The sequence below is a fragment of the Sturnus vulgaris genome, chromosome 1 (genome assembly GCF_052056855.1).
Source record: "Sturnus vulgaris isolate bStuVul1 chromosome 1, bStuVul1.hap1, whole genome shotgun sequence".
In the NCBI taxonomy this organism is placed as follows: Eukaryota; Metazoa; Chordata; class Aves; order Passeriformes; family Sturnidae; genus Sturnus; species Sturnus vulgaris.
The window spans coordinates 120,511,721-120,535,882 of NC_142243.1; the positions used below are offsets into that span (position 1 = coordinate 120,511,721).

General features: G+C 35.1%; 1 protein-coding gene across 5 annotated transcripts in view; it reads right to left on the reverse strand.

The window, feature by feature from the left end:
- ASPH (aspartate beta-hydroxylase) overlaps positions 1-24,162 on the reverse strand; it is a 109,171-nt gene that overhangs the window by 43,972 nt on the left and 41,037 nt on the right. For 3 of the 5 annotated variants that reach the window (XM_088175463.1, XM_014873061.2, XM_088175436.1), the window contains 10 exons: positions 23,677-23,838; positions 22,002-22,061; positions 20,402-20,458; positions 19,838-19,882; positions 19,028-19,063; positions 15,803-15,841; positions 14,419-14,460; positions 12,996-13,049; positions 11,994-12,038; positions 2,536-2,577 (listed from right to left, as the gene is read on the reverse strand). In XM_088175463.1, the coding sequence (XP_088031589.1) occupies positions 2,536-2,577; positions 11,994-12,038; positions 12,996-13,049; positions 14,419-14,460; positions 15,803-15,841; positions 19,028-19,063; positions 19,838-19,882; positions 20,402-20,458; positions 22,002-22,061; positions 23,677-23,838 (582 nt within the window). The remainder of the gene's footprint in view (positions 1-2,535; positions 2,578-11,993; positions 12,039-12,995; positions 13,050-14,418; positions 14,461-15,802; positions 15,842-19,027; positions 19,064-19,837; positions 19,883-20,401; positions 20,459-22,001; positions 22,062-23,676; positions 23,839-24,162) is intronic. The other 2 variants (XM_088175445.1, XM_088175450.1) reach the window with 2 other exon arrangements.

Sequence of the window (24,162 nt, forward strand, 5' to 3'; positions counted from 1 at the left end):
AATTTACATAATTATTAGGACACTTTGCTAACTTAGTACTACGAAGGCTGCAGCAGTAAAAAGTATTTATGTTGTAAGAGCTACTCAAAGCTCTAAACACTTTCTGCACAGAAGGCTATTTGGAGCTTGTATTCCAAATACCACAAAACAAATGTAGACTTGCACATCAGAATGTACTCTCAAAATCAGAAGCAAACCCTAAACCCAAGCCAAATATGAAGTTTCAAATTTCCAAACCCTTAGATTTCCAAGTTTCCTGCATATACTAGTCAGTACAGTATATTTTATAATACATGTCTCATCAATTTATTGCTGCATCTTATTAGGTTAATTTAAAATAAACCAAAACAATAGGACCTTATACTACTTTCTGTGACTAGCCACTTATATTGCAAAAGGAAACTTAAAACAGTTCAAACTATAAAAAAAGTTCAGCAAAATTCAACTTGTATGAAAATCACACAAGCAGTGTAGCTATAAACAAAGTTCATTTAAAAAATGCAGGGTTGTTTTTCCTGGTAGGATGAAAAATTCTATCAATTTAACCTGGAAAATAAAACCATCTCTTTTTCCACCTTATAGAAATCCTGTAATCTGCAGTGGCATTTATCTAGTTGCTGTTTAAAAAGAAACAAAACCACAAAGCACCTAGGGCAGAAAAGGAAAATAGTTCCACTTTGTCGTACTTTCATGTCCTCAAGTTCTTGTACTCTGATGAGTAATGTTGCATAATAGTAAATTTCTTACACAAGCTGGCATTTTTACCTATGACTGCTTTTTAGCCATACTGGATGACTCTTGTATGCCATTTTATTATACTGTTCTAACAGGTCAGTAAAAGCAGCACATTGTGGTGAGTTTTTTCCTACTATCGAGTATGTAAATTCATTGCAGTAATATATTCTCTGCTAATAAATGGAAATGTAGCCATAACTGCCAAGCTTTCTGAGTTGTTTTGAGGTTTTTTTTACTTTTTATATGTAATGCTTACATGTGACATATTTAATACTTAAATAAAATGTTTAAAGTTTGCCAGTCCTAGAAACATATTTTAAAAATACCAATATACAGAACCAAACCAAAGAAACTATACCAAAATATTGGAAAAGCAGCATTCCTAAGTACTCAAATATAAAATAACAGCCACACAGAAAATGGAAACAGAATGAAAAAGGAGTAGAGTCACTGAATCCCGTGGCATGGACCCTGAGGTTCCTGGGCATTGTCAGCAACCAGCCATGATCCCAGTGAAGGAGGTTTTGCAAATTTTGTGCAGTGACAGGGAATGTATGGGGTCAAGAACAAATGTCATTGCAGGGAGAGTAGATTCACAATGCTCTTCAGCAAAACCTCACTTCTTTTCCATCTAATCTCTCTGCACCTTCCTACCTAACCTAAGACAGACTAGGCAATCATGGTGTCAACAAGGACTGATCTGCATGTCACCTGTCTCTTCACACCTAGCACAGCTGGCAGTGCTGAACCCAGCTCCAGGGGCCAGGTAGCCCACATTGCCTCTTGCCTCCACAAGCAAAAGGAGCCTGGTGGAACTCTGACCTCCAGAACACTAAACTAGGAGTATGACACTGAATATTTTAGTCCTGAGACAGCAGGAGTTGTCACAACCATCCCATGACTCAATGAATGCTACAGGCATGGGGCAGAGGGTTGGAAACCTGCCCTTTGGAAAAGCACCCAGGGGTGCTGGTCAACAGCTGACTGAACATGAGCCAGCCTGTGCCCAGGTGGCCAAGAAGGCCAGAGACATCCTGGCCTGGATCAGAAATGGTGTGGCCAGCAGGACCAGGGAGGTTATTGTCCCCCTGTACTCAGCACTGGTGAGGCTGCACTCCAATCCTGGAGTCAGTTTTGGGCCCCTCACTACAAGAAAAACATTGAGGTCCTGGGCTGTGTCTAGAGAAGAGCAATGGAGCTGGTGAGGGGTCTGGAGCACAAATCTGATGTGGCAGCTGGGAGTGTTTGGGGGTGTTTAGCCTGGAGAAAAGAAGGCTCAGGAGGGACCTCACTGCTCTCTACAGCACCCTGAAAGGAGGCTGTAATGACGTGGGGGTTGAGGTAGAGGTCTCTTTCCCCAGATAACAAGGGACAGAACAAGAGGCCACGGCCTAAAGTTGCTCCTAGACAGGTTTAGATTGGACATCAGGAAAAAAATTTTCACTGAAAGGGTTGCCAGGCTGTCCTGGTGGCATTTAAAGCATGTGTTACTTAGGGACATGGTTCAGTGTTAGGTTACGAGTTAGACTGGATGGCCTTGAAGGTCTTTTCCAACCTAGACAATTCTATCATTCCATTCTGTGACCAGGTAAGATTGATTGGCATGCATAGATTCCAGCCTTGGAAACCACCAAGTGTTTACCTGTAAAAGCACATGCCCTCTGGATTTTCATTCAACTGCAGTTTATCTACATAAGATGTACAGCAGCAAAGCTTCACTACTCTTTAATCTGATTTAAATCAATCCTCCCAAAAAGCATGGTTTTGAATTTCAGAACAGAATGTTACTTTCAGACTTACCTTGTTCTGTTTTGTCTTGTTCAGTTTCTTTTTCACTTTTCCCTAGAACATTAAAAATATAATTTCATTGAAATAAATTTATGTTAACATTCTATGATAAGAAAGAGATACAAGAAAATTACAATTTATACACAAAACATAACTGAGTCAACAAGACTTTTGTTTCATTTTTAATTTTTAAAATAACCATAAATTATTTTCTGAACTATATAGTTACCTAAAAGGTCTTTCCCTGCAGATGCTTCAGATATTACAATATTGCTTCCATCACAAAACATTTCACAAAATTTCTCCTCTAGATATTTAATGTTTTGTTGATATATACTTACAATGCAAGCTATTTTGCAAGAAGCAAAATCTTTTCACTAATTAAAAGCTATTTGAAACACTAGCTTAATACATACACTTGGTTAATATGTGAAAAAAGCAATTGGGAACTTAAGTCAGATTTTTAGAAGTGACTTGGGCACTTGGAAGCTTTTGTCTTTTTTCAGCTTTTAAAATAATGGAACAGGTGTTTTGCAAACATCTGACTGCAGAGGTAGATGTTAAGTAAGCATTAAGACAGTCTGTAGCAAAGGCAAACTAAATCCTGGACAAAAATCATGTATGTGTATTTCATGAAGGTAGTAGATACATAAAGATCTTTTCCCCTCTCAAAACACTTTTTGACCCTGCTCTATTCTATAACATATAAAACATTTTGCCTCACAATTCTAACACTGTTATTTTGTTTCTAATTCCAATTTTTTTCCCAATACACTTCCAATATTTCCTCCTCATAAACTTAGAGAACACTAAATAGGGAGGTCTGTTGCCTTTTTACCCAGTTATTGTCCTCTTTAACATATACTGTTTAATTTTTAGGTATTCTTAGATATATATAAAAAACATTTTCTTTAATATCCAAGTAATTTAGAGACACCTTGTCTGAATACTCTGTCTTCACTGGTTTTTAAACTGACTGCTCAGAAGCATTATAGCATGAATACAATATTTAAAAATGAAGAAAACATTGCATTTTTTCCATGAAGAAACTGGATTATGCACACACATGAAATCAAAATTTTTAACACTCTAATTTCACCCTTTACTACAGGCTGACAACTGCTATTCCTGAATTTATGGACACTATAACTCTAATTTATATTCAGTACAAGGCAGAAGAAACATTAACTTGATTATATGGTAAATTAAAGAAATAGGATCACGCTGAAAGTCATTCAATTACATCATGAGATCTAGATTGTCAATTAAATTGTAAGAAATGACAAAAGATCTATAGAGTCAATTACATACTAGGGACAATTATTACTGTAGCAGTATATTAATGAAAGCACTGTGCAGTACTTCCTAAAACCCTGGATTCTGTATTTGTTTGCACATGCCACACAATCAATAAAATGGTTGTATGTCATCCAAAACACTAAATTTTAAACTGAGCAATAGTGCAGCTCTAGATGAAATAACCGTTTAGTTTTAGTTTTCACACAAAGCAGTTTATATACTCATATTTCTATTTTTACCACCTCCCATTACGACACATGCTAGCTAGCCATGCATTTTCCATGTACCCTCTCCTTTACCAGCATCACTTGAGATTCTCACCTGGCTTCTTCTCTCTACTTCATTCTAGGTCACTGGATAACCTCCTTCCACACATCTTGGACATTCATGTTACTTCTGCAACTTCTTTGCCATCACAGGAAGACCAATGTATGACCTCACTATAAATCCTGCTCCTATCGCCCACTTATTGTCTGGCTTCCCATTTCTTTATTCCTGAGACTCATGCAACATATAACCTACAGCTTTCTACATCTATTTATGCCCTAGAATCAGTTATCCAAACTCTGACTATTTTCAGCCTTTATTCTGCTAAATTACTTGTCATTTACTTCACCAAAGCTTCTCCAATGATCTTTAAATACTACCACTTCACCTTCTAGGTAGCTGCTTTTGAAATTCATCACAACTTGACCTTGTTAGCTCTGAAGCTAAGAACTCACACTTCACTAAGAATTCACTTCAGCATCATATTCAGCATGTATTGCTTTGCTCCTTCCACACTGATCCCTAGCCCATTTCAATGGTGCAAAAGGTTTTAATTATGCTATTTCTGACAAAGGCTTAAAAATGTGCTCTCTCAAAGACAGGGCTATGATAATAAATCCTAAGACAACTTTTTCATCAACTTAAACCAATTGTAGCTCAAGCAAACAAAAAAATCTTAGCTCTTCAAGCCACTTCCATCCTTTACTCAATGTCTTCATTTCCAGCAAAATAATTCAAGATGAAAATCACTGACAAAACAGCTTTAGCTAATCTCTGTAGGCTAGGACTGCTATCACTATATAACGAATGCACCAGGGATTCCCAAGAAGATTTCTACCAGGAAGAATAAATTTATCTTTCATATTACAATACAACTAAATGTTTGACGACATATAAGAATGACCCAAGTCATAATTAAAAATGTGTTTCAGACCTTGTAGATTTTATATGAATCTCAGTCAACACTATAAATGCACAGTACTTTTTTACAGATATGTAATTTTTGAAACATGTAAAATTACAAATGATGTTAAGTAAAATCATTATATTTTTCCGTATTTTTCCTATATCAAATCTTAGCCAGTTTTTTAACTTCTTAGAAAGATGTGCCATGATATTGTCATTTCAATTACAGAGAATGTTAGAAAGTAACTTAAATTGTAGTAAATTGGCAGTATTAAAATACAACTTTAGTATTCTACTCTTTGCTTACAGGTATTTCCTCCTGTGATTTCCAAAAAAAAGCAACTGAATCCAAGATTTTATAGATGCACTGACATATAACAAGAGGCAGCAATGTAGCAATGTGAAAATTCAAAGAAAAAGGTAATCTTGCGACTTTTCCTTAAACTACTATTCAGCAATACCAGATCATTAAAGCTATGGAGGTGTTTGAAAACTGAAAAGGGCAAGGAAGATTTTTGCTTTCAGAGAAGTGCATGGACCTTAGTAGATTTCTGATTTAAACTATGGAGCATAATCATAATATTTTGTATGCAAAGCAGATATATCACTTTCCCCAGGCATTTGTGTTTGTTAAGAAGTGCTATCTCATCCATTATAAATTACAAACAGAAATGTTTCATGAAAAGAATTCAGTCCTGACTGGTTGCAGAATGTTAATACTCCATAAGGACAATCACAACACAATTATGGAAGACACAGACCTTAGCATACTGCCCATTTCCTTCACATAGCAGCACCCAGAAATAAAATGAATTTATTTTACTTGCTACTTCCTCCTTGTAAACAATACTTTCAAATATATTTTTAATATTCAAATTCAAAATTTAAAAAATAATATTAATTAGGGGCTGAGTAAAATATTTATCCCTATAGCTAATATCTAAGACATTTGGGAATAAATAATGACACTAGAAAGACAAAGATATTCTTCTGTGTTTTATTGCCAAACATTAAAATGGATTAAATATACATATTTTTAATAGTCCACTTGACCTTGCTCAGCTTGGCATATTTTTGTAAACATGAAGCACGTAAAATCACATACTCAGTTACAAAATACTTAAAATTCAATCACAGCGTAATACACTCTCACAGTCCCATAATTCTACAAATAGGCTGCCACTGTTATATAAAAAGTCCTCCATTCACCATTCTAAAATAATTCCCAAGATTCCTCACAAAATATGGCTTTGTAAAAATTATTGCTCTGCAATTCACAATCACAGGTAATTTTACTAGAATATCCCATCCCAAAACACATCACAGTCTAAGAGTATTATTGCTTTCCTGAAAAGTCTAAAGAAATCACTTTGGGACATCTGTATTTGTTGACCAGATATAACACGTGGAGTCTTACTGACATCCCAAACCCAAAAAAAAGGCAAGCATATATGATGCCCCTTTCACTACAAATGTAAGCATCTAAAACCCTGACTCCAAAACAGTGTTACAGAAATTGAAAGTCTCCCTGTAAACCAAAAGGCAACCAACTTTTAGGGTTACCAAACTGATTCTTTTTTTTATAAATTTATTTTACTTTATTTATCTTAAGCTCATGTAACAGGCTTGGCAACTTCCTAAAATCACAGCAATTATTCCTGAGCCAAAAAGGAACACATGCAAAATATCAAAGAATAAAATATGTCTTCGTAATTGTGGAACAGCAGCACAGAACAGGTAAAAAGCACACCTGTTATATTAAAATTCTAAATCACTCACAGTACCTAAATTTCAGATGTACCATTTTTAAGAGCATTCATAACTGTAGGTCTTAAATTTCAACATCATATTTTTCTTAAGATTGAATTTCCAAAGTATTTTTTTAAATAAAATTTGCAACTCAAATGTTTATGCAAATTTGAATTTTAAAATAATTTACTGAACATAAAGCTTATTAAAAGCCAGCTTTGAGAGCATTATATTGGTATGCAAACCAAAATGGAATAATTTTACTGAATTCAACCTGATTCCAGCAACTCAATCTTGTTACAATCTCCACTGACTCCCTGTCAGGCTAGCAGCTAGTCTCCAGACATTTTTGCTGTAGAAATCAGGTGAGCATATATAAAAAGTGCTAATTCATACCTAAATGGTTTTTGAAAACTGTAGTTTTGTAATTTGGCCTTTTATTAGTATGAATTAAACACACATTTTATACCTTGTTAGGGTATTTTAAAAGTCACCTGAAATTCATATAGTTAACTGTTGACATAACATCAGTGCAAAGAGACATAAGTCAAACTTCACAGCATAGTGTGTGTCTGATTAGTGTTTTTTTAATAAAATGCAATTAGGCTGTATGCTATATCAGCAGTTATGAAACATTTAAAAATTCATAACATCATATGTTTCATTTGACCAAACTGCTCTGTACATACTGTATGAATCCACAACAAAAGATATATATTAAAATCTGAAAAAAATGTACTTGCTGCTATGTTATAAATAGAATATTAACAATTGCTCAAACAGTACATGAAATGCAGCTCTAAGTTATAACTCTGTCACAAACACAGAAGAAAAATAATGAATTCACTAAACTTGACCAAGGGAAAAAAAATATCAGACAGGAATGTAAACTAAACATCCAAGTGTTAAAAATGCTTACTAAAATGACAGTTGGCTAAAACCCATTTACAACATCTTAGTGTTCATTCCCCAAACCCTGAACTGCTTGGTAATTACATCATAAGGTCTATTACAACCATCTGCTCCCCTTTTGTAGCGTATGGTTAGGACTGGTCCTCCTGATGTAGGGACTTTTCTTTTGAAGCTTTAAGTATCTGAAAAAATAAGGGGAAATCTCTATTAAAGGACCAACCAAAACACAACTTCCTCTAAAACAACAATAAAAAAAATCTTAAATGCTAAAAATTGCAACTTTGTATCAGACTAATTGAGATGAAAAAGCTGTAGTTTCTAAGAGCTACCTTAAGGAATATACACAAAGTTGCTGTATAAGGTGGGAAACAAACTTTCAAATATTTTTCTAGGCAGTAAATTTTTTATTACCATATGGCACTTTATTTACCTTGTAAAGGATATTGAGGCCATGCCACAAATCTGTTTAAGCATTTTGGTTTTGGTTTGGTTTTTTGTGTTGGTTTGATTTTGGGTTTTATTTGTTAAAGACGATCGGAAAAGAGGAGCCAGGGAATGAGGAAGGGTCAAGGTTCTAAAATGGAAACTTCTCTACAGATAAGGGATTTCAGCCACTGGTAAAATAAATGTAGAGTCAAAAATGTCAAGGATACAAGGTGAAGGAGAGGAGTGGAGCAACTCGGAGATATTTTAAATCTAAACACATATAAGAAGGATCAAAATCCAAATACAAAGAGTAATGGTATCCCCTAAATCCCCAAGGTCTCCCTAAAACATGTGTCCAACAAGTACCACTCTATCACAAGCACTGCAATTTATGTGCCAGTGTAAAGCAGGATTAGCCAGAAAACCCGAATCAGTAATATTTCAAGTTAGTTTATCAAACCATTAGTTCATAAAGTCCATTAGTTTATGAAAGTGCAGATTACAACTGTAGCTACAGTATCCCACATCTGGAAAAGAATACTGGCAATAATTTCAGAAGTAAACTCAGAGAATTGGAAAACAGTACTTACAGATACCTAAAGATGTACTTGACTAGTATGAACTTTCTTGTGATATGCCCTCAAGTCAGCAAAAAATTTTTGACTTGCACTCCAGCACATTCACATCCCACATTCAGTGTCTTCCCTGGTGATGTGAGAATGTTCCTCACGGCTAAATTCAATCTCTGAGCTATCTCCTGTTTTCTTTCCAAAAAACTAAATTCCTGTATTTTAGCTAAAAACCAAACAACTGCTCCAAACCTGATACAAACTGGTGCCATCATGCTTCAATTGCATGAATTTAAACTACTGAAGGAATAAGCAATGTATAGTGGCATTTCTGAATTTCTTTTACACTGACTGAAGCACAGGAAATATTAGCTTTGAACAACTGATGAAATAAAATCACAAACAAAGAAAGATTCCCGACAACAAAATCCCCCATACTGAATCCTCCATCACAAAGAAGATATTAAAACCCCCCACTAAATGTGAACGTCAATCTGAGAGGAAAATTTGAGAGTAATGTTGCTTTCAAACTGAAATATTCACGTTAAAAAAAGACAGTAAATATACTTAATAGCAAGAAGATCTAATAATTTAATAGAATTTTATTCACTGTCAGTAGTTTATGTCCTATTTTTTTTGTCAGTTTCTCAAGATGCTACTTGAATTTTACTTAATGTGATGAAACAATAAGATTTTTAGAAAAAGTTATAAATACTGGTTCTTCTGCCTTCAGAGCGTTTCCCACATCACCACACAAATTCTAAGAATTCTTAAGGTAGAGCATTGCTCAGATTTTGTGCTGATCAAATTATTTTCATTTTCTACTACCTAAACAAAGGACCATGAACATTGTACTACACCTAATAATTACTTGTGTCTTTAATAACTATAATAACTGTCTTTAAAACACACTTTGATTGATTCTCTCACTTTTTCCCTGTGAAGGGAAGAAGAAAATAATTCCTTCCTTCTAGTGCTGCTGCTATTATGTATTTCCAAAACCTATGCCAGGATAGATGTCAAGGTAATTTTGTGATTTTAATGGTGTGTTGCACTGACTTTGAAAACAACCACAGGTAAAAAAAAAAAGGATATATCCAGAAGATTTATTCAGAAATAATACCATTTCAAAGTATCACAAGCTATTAATCATCCTAGCAGTGTTTGAAAATGGCAAGGAGTCTCTTAGTATCACAATACAAAAAAAGGAGAGTGGACTTGGTTCAATTCCATCAGCTTATTTGCAAATACATCTGCAATTAGAGGAGTGATCATTTCCCTGCACTCAGCACTGGTGAGGCTCGAATCCTGTGGTCAGTTCTGGGCCCCTCTCTGCAAGAAGGACACTGAGGGGCTGGATTGTGTGGAAGGACAGAGCTGGGGGTGGGTCTGGAGCACAGGTCTCACAAGGAGCAGCTGAGGAACCATACTCCTCTCCATAAATGTCTGAAAGGAGGTTATAGCCAGGTGAGGGTCAGTCTCTTCTGCCAAGTAGCCAGAGAGTGCTTGAGACAGCAGCGTTGAGTAGCTCCAGGAGAGATTTAGATTGGGTGTGAGGAAAAACTTCTTCCCCAGAAGGGTGGTCAAGCATTGGAACAGGCTGCCCGAGGAAGAGGTGGAGTCCCCAGCCTGGAGGTATTTAAAAGACGTGTAGATATGACACTTGGGGACATAGTTTAGTGGTGGACTTGCTAGTGTTTGGTCTAAAGCTGCACTTGACTTTAAGGATTTTTTCCAATCTAAATGATGTTATGATTTGAAATGGTGTGTTTCGAAATCTATCACCACTATATAAAACATCTAAGATATGTTTTTTTTGTGAAGGTAGAAAAATTAATTTACAGCTGCAAGACTGAGCCATAAATTACCACACAAAAACTGATAGAAATATGGTCCAAAACTCCAAGATTTCAATTCTGAATTCTGAATTTAATTTTAAAATAGTATCTGTAAGTCAAGAAATCATCTCAATATCCTCAACTGACATTCTGTGTTGGAATCATCTATGTTGAAATTTTGCAATAGTTCTGTCAGGGCCTATTTTAACTTTAAACAGCAACCTTTTCTGAGAGAAAACATCTTTTCCTTTTCTCCAGTTCCAACAATGCATAACAAACTGAGTGAAGACTATCTTTGCTGAATTTCTTGCCCATGCTGTCAAAGGTAACTACCGTTTGTTCCTACACTGATTAAAAGCTTTGGTTAAGAATACTTCATATTCATTATGAAACAAAACACACTCAGTTAATGCATCTCTTAATAACTATGGCTTCAAACTTTTCAACACACTGCATGGCTGTTGTGATAAACAGGCTGGAAAGACCTCACAGACAACACAGCTGTGCACCAATATGAGCATTTCAAACCACCTCAGCTAAGGCTCAGCATACAAACGCAAACATGAACTAAACCATGCCTCCAAGCTGTACAACCACAAAAGGCCTCCTATGTTTTCTTCACTTCTCTGGCTACTTTTGTCATGACTAGGAACCAACTACAAATACTCTAAGGAAAACAAAAGCAACAACCCAGAACTCTCTGGGCACCACATCTTGTAAGAAGAGCTTCTGCATAGTATTATTATACATACAAGGATTAACTAATCCAGAAAGGTGGTCAGGCTAATCAGCACAAAACAAAAATACAGCTGCTACAGGTCTTGGACTGCAGCTTCTCTGATGTACTGCCCTGAGATATAACTCCATTCCACTCAACACAACTAGTTTGGTACAATAAACAAAGCAGCAAATTGTAATAGCTAACTCCAAGAAATGTAACAATATGCAGTTCCTGAATTTAGATGCCACTTAACTATGCTAAAAACCGTTTGGGTAAAATCCATGTCTACTACTGTCAGGCAGCAGATGGAAGAACTGGAAGTGTTCTTATTCTTAAAATCAGCTATGCTAAGAAAAATGTATGGCATGATAAAACAGTCCCTGTTTCCAGATCAGTGCCCAAAGAACACGCCACAGTCAGATTCCGACTGACACACAGAGAAGCAACACTATCATTGTCCATGATAGCTGCTCTGGAGGGGAAGCACATGCATATTGAGAACTGAAATAGTTGTATTTCCCTTTCAAAAGTATTCAGCTCTACCTGAAATTATTACAAATTAAGGTTTAAATTAAAACTACTCAGTTAATTTGGAATGCTTTCATATAACCCAGTAACTACCATTGGTATTTATCAAGTACAATGGAAAAATTATTGCTTCTAAACCAAGAAGCAGCTTCAACAATAATGATATCCCTTCACAAAGTAATTTGATTACTAATTTCCATGTAGCTACAGCTTCATTTTTTTAGAAAAAAAACCAAGCACCCAAGATTGACTTACCCACTTGAACATCATCTGAATAATCTTCAGCTTTAACAGGTTTTTCTGTAAATAAAAAATAGGAATATAATTAAAACTGGACTGCTTCCCAAATATTTACAAAAAGCCTCCCTTTTTTTTTTTCACTTACATTTCAAGCAGTGACCTATTAAGCCTGCTGTGTAATACAACAGAGTGCAGAAGTGGGATGCAGACTTCTTCCTCAGCTGAATTTTTCCAAGAGGAATATTAATACTTGAGTAGGCCAGTGAGTATATTGCAGGATTGCATAGTTTCAAAAATGATACTTCAAACTTCTGAAACTACACTATTCAAAGCACACATGGTACTACAGTATGGGCTTAGAAAACATCTATATATATACCTATTATATTTATAGCTATAACTATGAAATCCTTGACTTCAAAATTCAATTTCTTTTATTTCTACATGTATGTTTAATTTAAACATGTCACAAAACACCTAGTGCTACTACTGCTAATAGAGTGAAGTCTGCACACATGCTTGGAAGGAGTCAGGCTCACCAGAAAAAACTTCACAATAGCCAGGATGCTGGCTGTAGATAATAGGAAGAACTGAAGAGGGGAAATACATTCTCTGACTTGGGAAGTCCATAAATAAAGAGCTCAAAGCTTAGGGGACATTCCACTTTATTCCTTATATACAGCCTCTTTCCTGAGTATGCACTCCTGACTGGCTGGTGGAAAACAGCATGGAAAAGAAATTTTCAGTTCCATTGTATAACCAAACACGATCATTTTCATCAATACAAGTTTTTCTGAACTGGGAGCACTCTCAACTTCTAAAACTGAAGAGTGTTTTCTAATTTAAAAGCCCAAGATGCTAGATCCCAAAAACACAGATATGTTTGAAAGAAAACAGCTGGAGAAAAAGTTATGAATGCATTTCTATTGCAGCATAGAATTCTACTCCATAATATTTATCATTCCAAATTACTAACTTTTTAAAGCAGCAAACACATAGAAAACACAATATACATACCTGATTCCTCTGGTTCAATGGCCACATCATCTTCTGTTTGTTTACTTTCTACTCCTAGATAAAAAAGAAAGGTTGAAAGTTATTCACATTGCATTCACAATTTTGTTTTTATTTCCCAGCAGCCACACAATTGAATTAATACCAAACAAAAAGGAAGACTTAAATTATAAACTAACAAGTTCAGTTAACCGAAGAGTAGGAATAAGGGTACTAAATGTATTTTACATCAAAAGTTTTGCTACTAGAAGTAGGACTTCTACTGCACACACCAGAAGGATTTTAGTTACAATTGTTATTTGAGTGAAACAATGTATGTTATCCCTTTTAATCACACAATAATGCATTTTTCAAATAGAAAACCTAAATAAATATAGCATCAAATTCTACACATAGTGCTCAGGCTAAACTGCTTAGATTGCTTTGCTCTAGCTGACTGAATCAACATCATGTTTGAGAAAAACTTCTTTAACAAAATTTTCAACTCCTAAGAGCAGACCTTTAAATTACATTTAACACAGCACTCATTCGACATTCTTCAAGGATAATAAGCAAACAAAAATTTACAATGTAACCTTTCTGAGTAGCAATGTGGGAAATTACCACAGAGCTCCAATTTGAGGAATGGAATAAGCACTTCATAAGAACATCATGAAGTTCAACAAGGCCAGGTGCAAGCTCCTGAACCAGGGTCAGGGCAACCGTCAATATCAATAAACGTTGTGGGAAGAAAGGATTGAGAGCATCCCTGTGGGGAATGACTTGGATATTCTGGTGCATAAAGCACTGGACATGAGCCAAAAGTGTGCACTCCCAGCCCAGAAGGCCAACTGCATCCCTGGCTGCATCTGAAGGAGTCTCTCATCAGACCCACCACGGAGTGCCCTGGAGCTCTTAGTACAAGAGACCTGTTAGAACAGGCTCAGATGAAATCCATGAAGGTGATCAGAGGGCTGGAGCACCTCTCCTAGGAAGGCAGGCTGACAGACTGGGATTGTTCAGCCTGGACAAAAGAAGACTCCAGTGAGACCTTATTGTAGCCTTTCAATAAGGGATCTTGTAAAAAAGATGGAGAGATCTTTTACTCAAGCCTGTAGCAACAGGACAATGGATTTTAAAAAGAAAAAGAGGAGATAGAGATTGGACATAAGGAAACTTTTCATGATGGGTGTGGGACAGGTTGCCTAGAGCAGTAGTGGGTACTCCAACCCTGGAAGTGTTTATGAAGTTAGGCTGGACAGAGCTTTGAGCAAGCTGACTAAGAATAAGATGTCCCTAGACATGACAAGGGGATTGAACCAGATGATCTTCAAATATCCCTTCCATGATTCTGTTATCTGCTGTGTTTTTCATTTGTTCCTTTTAAATTATTTTAACAAATATTAATGGAAGAAAAAAAGCTTTTACAAACTATAAAGTTTCATACCTGGGAGGTCTTTAGCAATATCAAAATCTTCATTAATTTCTTCTATAAGTATGAAAAGGAAAAAGCGTATAATCAGCTTGCTTTTTTTCTTAACATACGATTTTCAAACTTATGCATTTTATCAAAACACGAAGATCACAATTACAAAATATACACCTGGGCCTGTGGCTCCACTTACCCCCTTTGGAAAGTCCTCAGCAGCTAAGAAAACATTCAATTCAGAGCAATAATGATATCAAGCCCTCAAGTGATGGAACTCATACACTACACAAAAGAGCACAGCTAGCACATAGACATGTTTACCTGCTATGAACAGACATTTTAGTGAATTCCAGGGGAAAAAAAATCTTAAATATTCTTGCCTGTTTCACTAAACAGCTCTTCTATTCATCAGCTAGTTATTTCAAAATTGTACTTTTTCAACACTTGTTGTTTGGATTATGATACAATAAGTGAAATTTTAAAACTACTTCTTAATCTTTCCAAATATATTCAAGTATTCCCATGCTCATCTTTTGCAGCATCAACTCTATCTCCTAGGTAAAGTGAAAACCAACCAAAAATCCTGCATACCTATAAACTTTAAAAGTTTCTTATTTGGATAAACATGCAATTCATTTGTGAGTCCTAATTTCCTTCTTGAAGCACAAAAAGAAGTTATACAACTTAAATTATGGATTCTAAAGAAAAAATAATTTGTTTTCTCTTAATACTTTAAAAATTCCTTTGACTGTACTCTTAAGATTATGATAACAAAGGTGAGGAAACAGATACTTACAATTTATTTACACTAGAGAACTTCTTGACTTCCTTCTAAACTAAATGATTGTGGGTTTTTTCAGTCAGCTGCCTGAGACGACTCTCAAAAAAGCTGGCATTTCAAGATAATAAAGTATACAGAACCCAGAGAGAATATTGCAGACAAATAATTTGTAATTGCTTCTCCTAATTAGACAAATGCACCAGCAAGAAGTCTGCATCAAAGCAGAGCTAGTACTGACAGCCTACATTTTGAGTGATCTTACACACAAGGTTATGAGCAGGGCTCATCACAAGAAGCAATGTCTGTGATGAACCACTGTGGTCCAGCTGTCCATTAAAAGCTCAGACAGCCCATTCTATGTCACCTGAGACCTTAAAGATGAATTCTCAAGAACAGCATAGTAAAAGAGAGTTTCTAAGTTCACAGTCAAAAATCTAACTTTATAATAATACAGACTGTTTTGAACCTTTGCCATAACTGGCAATTCATGACTGAAGGTCACACAGATAATGTACTTCCATATTTATAAAAGACTGAGTTTATGACCTTTATGCTAATTTGCCTACAATATTATATATACATACAGAGGAAGAGAGAGAGAGAGAAGAGAAAGGTATATACCTGTATCTTGAGTCTCAGTCAGCTTTTCATGTTTTGGTTCTGAAAGGAAAGAAAAATAAAGTTCTTGGGTAGTTGATATACACAAAGTATTCTAAAAATTTGGTTAAGCATATAGTTCACTTCTTTAGTGGCAAAAGCAAAGGCCTGAAAAAAAATTCCCTTAGTTTGGGGGCCTGAATAGATATATGAACCCTTTCTGGAGCTTGTAGTAGAAATTCTACATTAAAAAAAAAAGAAACCGTATGTGTATATATTGCTGAAATTTCAAGACTTTCTATCACACAGATGAAATATTGAAAACAACTAAACAAATCTATTATTCTGTTATAATTCTCCTACATTCTTAATCTTTGCATAGTCAGTCTAATTTTTGTAATTCTGAAGACGAAATAGGTCAAGAATAATCATTATTTAATTTTAGATAATATCTGAAAATAGATAAAATGTTATCCATTGTCTGAATTTTCAATATTACTTTGAATTTTAGACTAAAAAAGTTCAAAGTTCATTCAGTGTTTTGGATAATTTCATTATCTAACATACAAATTCTCAACTGATTAAGGTTATTTTATAACATTTTAAAAAACAAAAACAAAAAACCACCACCTTTATATTAATGTAGTAAGTTTAAGATATTGTTGCATCTTATGGTTGCGTAGCTCTCCCCATATTCCTTCAAAAGGGAGTTCTAATAGAATATCCTTTAAAAATATCCAGAACTCTTTCTTTCTAATGAAGATCTCAAACTCGCTTTCTTTCTCTAGTTTCATGGCTACAAACTGTAGGAAACTCTTCATAAAACTGGAAGTTATGTACAACAATTGAGTTCTTGTATTCTTGTTCTATAATCAATCTTTTACATGCTCCACTGTGGATACTTATTTCCCCTGAAGAGTTTTTAGCATTAGCAATAACCTCAGTGATGTGATTACAGCAATCCTATTAGAGGGAGTTCCTGATGTGAATTAAGAACCAAGCCTTACAAAGCAAGAGCCACAAAAGAAATTGGACTGCTCTGGCCAGCAATCATCTTGCACTGTCTTCAGCTTTGAGAACTCTAGAAAGCACCAGGATTGGAGAAAATATTTCACCAGAAGGTCTTGCCAGAAGAGGGAAAACATGTGATAGAAACAAGGAAGATCAATTGACTCAAAGCCTATACTTCCATTGATTTCACAGACAATTGCCTACAAAGGCTTTAATGTGAATCTTCTTGTGGGGTTCAACTGCAGTTTTGGAGCCCATGCCAAAACCACAAGCTTTAAATCTGAGAGAAAGGATTTCAGATCTCCACAATGGCCTCCAACCATTCTGTGACTTAGAAAAATGGAGAAAAATTTAGAAAAATTGTGCTCCTCCAAAAACAAAGTAAATCTGTTTCACTTTCAATCCAACCAAAACCATAATCAAAAGGTACGAGAAAGATGGGCCTAGAGACAAAAGGGATGAAAAACAGGTACAATTGCTAAAATGGTGACTAGCACATGAACATGCCCTGAAACTCCAGGGACTGAACTCATACTGAACTAAGAAGGAAAAAATGGTGTGTGACAGAAAGGCAGCCTCATCTCACTGGTCTTTTTCTTCTACACTGCTCTCCTGGAGCTCTGAAAAGAAATTCCTCCAAAAAGTACAAAGGACACATTGTGCTTTCTCTCACAACCAGAATGCATTCATGGTGGAACTTGAAAGCAAGGTAAAATTCTGTTGTAAAAAGGCAAATTTTATCAAGAGGAAATCAGTTTTCCATGGATTATATTGAACTGTGGGAGTAATTTACTACATAAAGAAGCCAAACAATTTAATAGCAAAGAATAATAATTTTTTGACAGTCACATGCTACCTTAGAATTTCCTTTTGAGAAAAAGAATGGAAGTTTCTATTCTCTTTATCATCCTAATCAGAAGACTGGCAAGAATGAAGAAAGTGTTAGATAAATCCCCCTACTCTATCTAAAACTCCCATTGCAGTACAGACGGGTAACTGCACATGAAACTGCTGCTTCCTGAAGTAAATTAATTACTCACAAAATACAGTGACTCATTGTTATTGTGCTGGGGTGCCAGAAGAGACTGCAGAATATGAAATGCTTTTGGAACTGATTTTTAAAAAAGCTTATGCAATTTACTTTGTAACCTCCCTGATCAAGTTAGTCAAAAAGCAGATATAGGTGTCTCTTCACAAGGGCATTGAAGCATTTTCTGTTTGTGTTACCACTACATATGAAAGAGTACGAAAAGTAAAGATTAAAAGTTGCACTTCTTCATATCTAGATGTGAGAAGCAAGAGAAGTGATTCTTGATTAGAAACTGAACATAAAATAACTATCTCCTAAAAAGGTAAGTAAAAAATAAGCCCTGGGAAAAACCTAGAGTCTCCTGCTTTTCTGTCCTATTACTCCTGAGATATTTTGTCAAGGGCACCATAACTGAGGCAAATAATTATTTTCTGCAGACTGATAAAGACACAGGCTAAGGACTAAATACACCTTCAGGCCACTGAGAGTCTTTCAATGGAAGTCTGACTTCTATCCCAAAGAAGGATGTTGGAATTAACCTCCTGATAACAAAGAGGTTTTCTGTTGCAAATATTTTGAAGTTAAGAAACCCTGTCCTTTGCTCAGGTTACATGAACATGGGAAATAAACAAGAGTGCCGTAAAGATATGTTTAACAATCGTGAAGTGTGGCAGTGTCCAGAAGGATATCACAGCAGGAATCACAACCACACACCTTTGTTTCAAGGCTGTGACTACTATTCTTCTTGTTTACTTTTTGATTTGGTCTCAGTAATCATTAGCAAATCATCAAACAAATCAAATTAAAACAGGGTTATTTACAAAGAACTGGTAGTGGCAGACAAGATGAAAAGGTGATACTGAGCTAAACAGATGCAATAAACCACATCTCACCTGGCCAGGGCTTCACAAGGAAAAAGGCTTGGTAAAGCCTTCAACATTCTTATTCCACATATGCACAAAGGATGGCAAAGAGGAGCAGTATGGGAATATAATGAGTATGCATACTCTACACTTGGACCAGTGTTAAAAGATTAATTGATTGACTGATTACAAACACAGGGGGTTTGAACAGACAACAACCCAAAACCTTAGCTGAGAACTTGCAAAGTAATGTGGCAGCATAGGAAAGTTTAAAACAATGTAATTCCACTTTTATATTAATGAAAAATTTTGATACTATAATTTCATTAAGTATAGCAGTCCTACCTTGGTCTTCACTATAATCTTCATGCACTCTATCCTCTGTTTAAAGAAAGAGAAAATAAGCAGGAAAATTCATGGAATTTTAAGACAATAAAGACACACAAATAATACAATACAGTGTCAAGTTTATTCAGATCAAAAAAAATATCTGAAACTATAGTAGTTCATACTGTAATAATGAGAGTGCAAAGGTGAAGATTTCTAAAAGATCCTGTGAAAACAACTGATTGATTTTCTGGCATCAAAAGATAAACTTTAAAAAGAAAGCAATATCAGCAGGCTTTCTTATATGGCTCATAAATATTCATAATTATTTTGAATCTGAACTATTTGTACATCACTTTTATATACAATTAACTTCTACAGTGTAATTTTGGCATCTGGTTGTTATGGCTTACTTGCTTTTAAAAAAACGTAGAGATATTACTTTTTCTTGACATCACACTAACTGCAACACCTCTGGCATATTTAAATTCTTTTTTATTCACAGAAACACTTCTATACAATTTAAAATATCAATCTCCATTCTCCTGGAAATTCAACCCTCAAAATATTATTCTGCCCATTTGGATGGCATTACAGAGAAGTAGTACTCATGTGAATTTTAGAATCATTTCCTCAGGAAGTTAATGTCTAAATTTTCAATTTACATTCTGAAAAAATACTACCTAGGAACTCCAAAGTCTTGGGTGTTGTATGTTGTTGTGGTTTGTTTTGTTTGTTCAGGGGATTTTTTTGTGTGTATGACTGTCTTGGTTTGTGACCAAAATTCAATGAATCTTCAGCAAGAAGAAAGAAGATTTTGGATTGTACCTGTGTAATCTTCCATAGCATCTTCTGGCATTACCTCAGAGTCACCTTAAATAGAAATATTTAATATTTTATATTGAATTGAATTTTCATGCAACAGCTAAACAATGCAAGAGGTTTTAAAAAGGTCACATATTTAGCTCAAAAATTAAAGAAATAATAATAGTGACTTAATACTACAGTATTTTATTTGACAATGATAGGTGAATTATAAAACCCATCCAGGAACTACATCATAAAACACAGAGTACAATAAGTTTATGCATATTTGTATTGAGGCTTAAAGTTAGGAATATAAGTAGGTGTTGGATAATCAATCCATTGATTTGACTGGGAAATTCCTAACAGAACAAAATATTTATGTAAGTATTTGTAGATTGGATTCATGAAGTGTTATGCTCACAAATGTAATGGTAACATAGCAGCATAAAAATCAGGCCTACTTGAAACTATCTAAAAACCATTTGAAAATAAAACTATGAGGAAACAGTCAATATGACACATCACCTTGTAGCACATTTTAAAAAGTGTGATTATTATCATTTGAAATACTGAAAATTTACAAACCTGGAGTGTCTGGATCACTTGCTCTCTCTTCCAAATCTGCAACATATTCTCTTAAGGCTGCAAATTAAATATGAAAAAATAAATATATTGAAATTAAAAATATGAAATATGTCTAAAATGTCATTGTTTTAACTTGTATACATAATGATTCTGTCAATGGCTAAATGTAGTTCCTTAGCTGAAATCTGAAAAACTGAAACTTTATAAACTGACACTTGACACATGGCAATCTAAAAGAAGGTGTTGGGCCACTCTCTCTTCCAGTCTTCTGCTATACTCTCTGTAGGAAAACTAGAGCAATGAGAGCCATCAATATCTCCATCAATATTTTTAAATATTTCTTCTAACATGAATAAAAAATGCAAGCATTGTCTATCTTCAAAACAGCAAAATATCTTTACTAATGTGCAGGAGGCTGACTTGGTGATGGATCTATAGAAGACAAGACATGAACCAGAAAATGACCTTGCAAAATATGTGCTTCACTTCTGGCATCTCAGATTTAGAGCAATGTACTTCCCCTCATTACCTAGATAAATTTGGGGATTATTTTCCTCTATAACTACAATTCTTTTCAATGTTGTTAATATACTCACATATGAGAAAACACAGTACTGAAGGTAAAGTATTATCCTTTTACTTTGGAAGCTTGGCTTCTAAACCAGTAATCCCACACACAGTTTGGGATAAACAGTTTTAGCTGTATCAAATAAATAAAACTATTTTTCTGTCACATCTGTGACACCAAACACAACTGCAAAGTCTAGAGCTAACACTTAGTCAAACATAAGAAGCCTAGTACAAACAGAAATCAATGTCTAATGTAAATGCAAGAGACTGTCCATATTCTAAAGAAACATTGTTAGAATCCTGAAGAAAATACTTATCAGACAGTAGGGAAACTGCAATATCCACTTAATGCTTCTTCATAATGGGAAAGATGAGCTAATGCCCATGTACATGACATCAAGCATAACATGAAGATGACTACAAGGTAATCGGATTAGTCCAAGCCAAATTTCAAAAAGCTTTCAAGACCAATTAAGATGTGCAGAAAGACAGAACAAGGATAGTTCAGAATTATGTCCTTGGTGTTGACTCCCTCTCTGTTAGCAGAGTCAGACACAAAGAAACTGTGATAGCCCTGAAGGAAAGGCACAAAAACTGGATTCTCCTAATGCCAAGAAAAATAGTCTAGAAGAACCTTATTATTATAGACTGTATGAAGACAATATAAGCAATACATCTCATTCTCCCTTTTTTAGACTGTATAACCACAGACCACTTGCCTACCCAGTCCCCAATCATACACAACAGTCAGAAACACATGGTAAATAAAAAATTTTGCACCAATGAAAGCAAAGTTTCCATACCTGTCACCTCTTATTTGTAATAAAGATTTTCAATAGTAAGTATGATACAGTCATCCCTTAAGAAAAATCCTCCAAGACAATAACAATTAGTTACTGAGAGAAAAAAAACCCAAATTCAAAATGATATATTTCTAAACTAGTCTAACCTTTTCTATTTTTCTTTCTCATATAATATGTTACATTGAGGCAGAAAACTATTATTACTCAGTATGGAAAAACAAAGGTACCTGGAATTTCATATGATTCAGACTCCACTGCTCCAACATCATCCACCACAGGATCAGCATCTGAGAATTTTGCACAAATTTTTACATTTTTAAATCAACAAACAATACCACAAACCCTCTAACAGATATTATGTAAGAACTGTAATATTTCTAAGCTGAAATTCTAAGCAAATTTCTCCTAATGGCAATAGGATATGTATATATAGACTGAAAAAAGTTACTTATTTTATTCATATACAGTATTGAGAATGTACATATATTAATAAATTCTATACACATTTCCTCAAAAAAAGAGGACTCTCCACAGAAATTTCTGAATAAACTGGAGGAAAGAAGAATATATTAACTTTGCCTTCTTAATTGCAAAGATTCAAAGTAAATGGAATTTATATTTCTCCTCTAGTCTCCTAATTTGACTTGTGCTGTGGATGAATAAAAGAGATACAGAAATGAGGAGGTATAATAGACCTAGACTGAAGAGTTACTTTGGTTGTGAAGAAAGAATCTCAGTGCACTTCCAGCAATCAAAACTTTTAGACAATACCAATTATATGTGTTTTATCAAAAAGTATAGAGGTATATTAAGATATAGGTAAATTTTTCAGCAGTGCAAATAAAAAGCATTCAGAAAATTTCCCCCCCTAGTTGGATTTAGATCATATGACTCTACTTTCATGTGTTGACTACAATTTTCATCATCCAGTCAAAGTCCCAAGATGACAAGATATGAGCATCTTCTTTATATGATGTCTTCATCTCTGCAGGACTTAAATGTAGTTAATGCTCTTAGGGAGCCATATTTGAATGAAATAAGAATGAGAATAAAGTATAGAAAAGACTGTGTTAATAAACTTTAAAATTTAGTTTAATAAACCAAAAGATATAGAAGCAGATTCCGTACAGGTTTTACTGATGGGAGATGAACAGATTAAGAGCAGCCACACCAGGAAGCAATTGAGGGTGCTGGGAGATGAAAGACTGAACATGGAACACCTCTCCAGAGGTCTGAGAAAAGGCTGAGAACTGGGGTTCAGCCTGGAGAAAAAAAATGCTCTGGGGTGACCTAATTGCAGCTTTTCAGTATCTTCAGGGGACAAAGAAGATGAAGAGGGACTTTTTACAAGGGAATGTAGTGACAGGAAAGGGGTTTTGGCTTTAAACTGAAAGGGGGCATGTTTAGATAGAGTATAAAGTAAAAATTCTTCACTGTGAGAGTGATGAAGCACTGGAACATGTTGTCCAGAGAAGCTGTGAATGCCTCATCCCTGGAAGTATTCAAGGCCTGGCCAGATGGGGCTTTGAATGATCTGGTCTAGTGAATGGTGCCCTTCATGGCAGAAGAGCTAGAACTAGGAGATCTTTAAAGACCTTTTCAACCAAAACCATTCTATATTACTATATTCATGCCTCTGGGGACAGATATGCATATTTGGAGCACAGATTAATTCTGATGAAAGCACATAGAGTTGCAATTAAATAAAAAAAAATTCAAACCACATAGTATTAAAATATCCCATTTTGATTTAAAATATATTTATTTGCTAAATAATACTGTGGTTGACAGTTGTGAAGGCTCTATTTCAAGTAGAAATTAAAAGCCCAGGTTTTAACGTGACATTTGGATTGGGTTTTCTTTTGTAAATGTATTTTTAAATGTATTTAGTAATTCAGATACCTTTCTGAACTGAGTCTGGTGTCTCATATGTCTCTGGAATTTCATTCTCAAATTCTCTGAGCATGTCATCTGTTGCAGGAGCTTCAAAAGTTTCTCCATGTATTTCTTCCTTTACTTGCCACTGGTCACTTACACTTTCATCTATATCTTCATGTCTCTCTCCTAATCAATACAGCAGATTGTTAGTGAATACATTTTCTATTACCAGCAAATATTCAGTCTTCAGTACACCCTTTGTATTTTCCAGCTAGTCTCCAAAGGGAAGGGGAGTGACAGAAAACTTATCTGCACAGGTTTTTTTACCCAGCATTATAAACCCAACTTGCCAGGACCTTTGCTCACAGAAAAGGCCAACTCTCCTCTGTCCACTCCTGCCCTCTACACAGTGTTTTGAGAAAGCTTTTGTTAAATGACTGATTTGAGCTATTACTACCACACAAGTCTGGATAAGAAGACACAGTTTTAGGATTTGATGACTGAACTTTC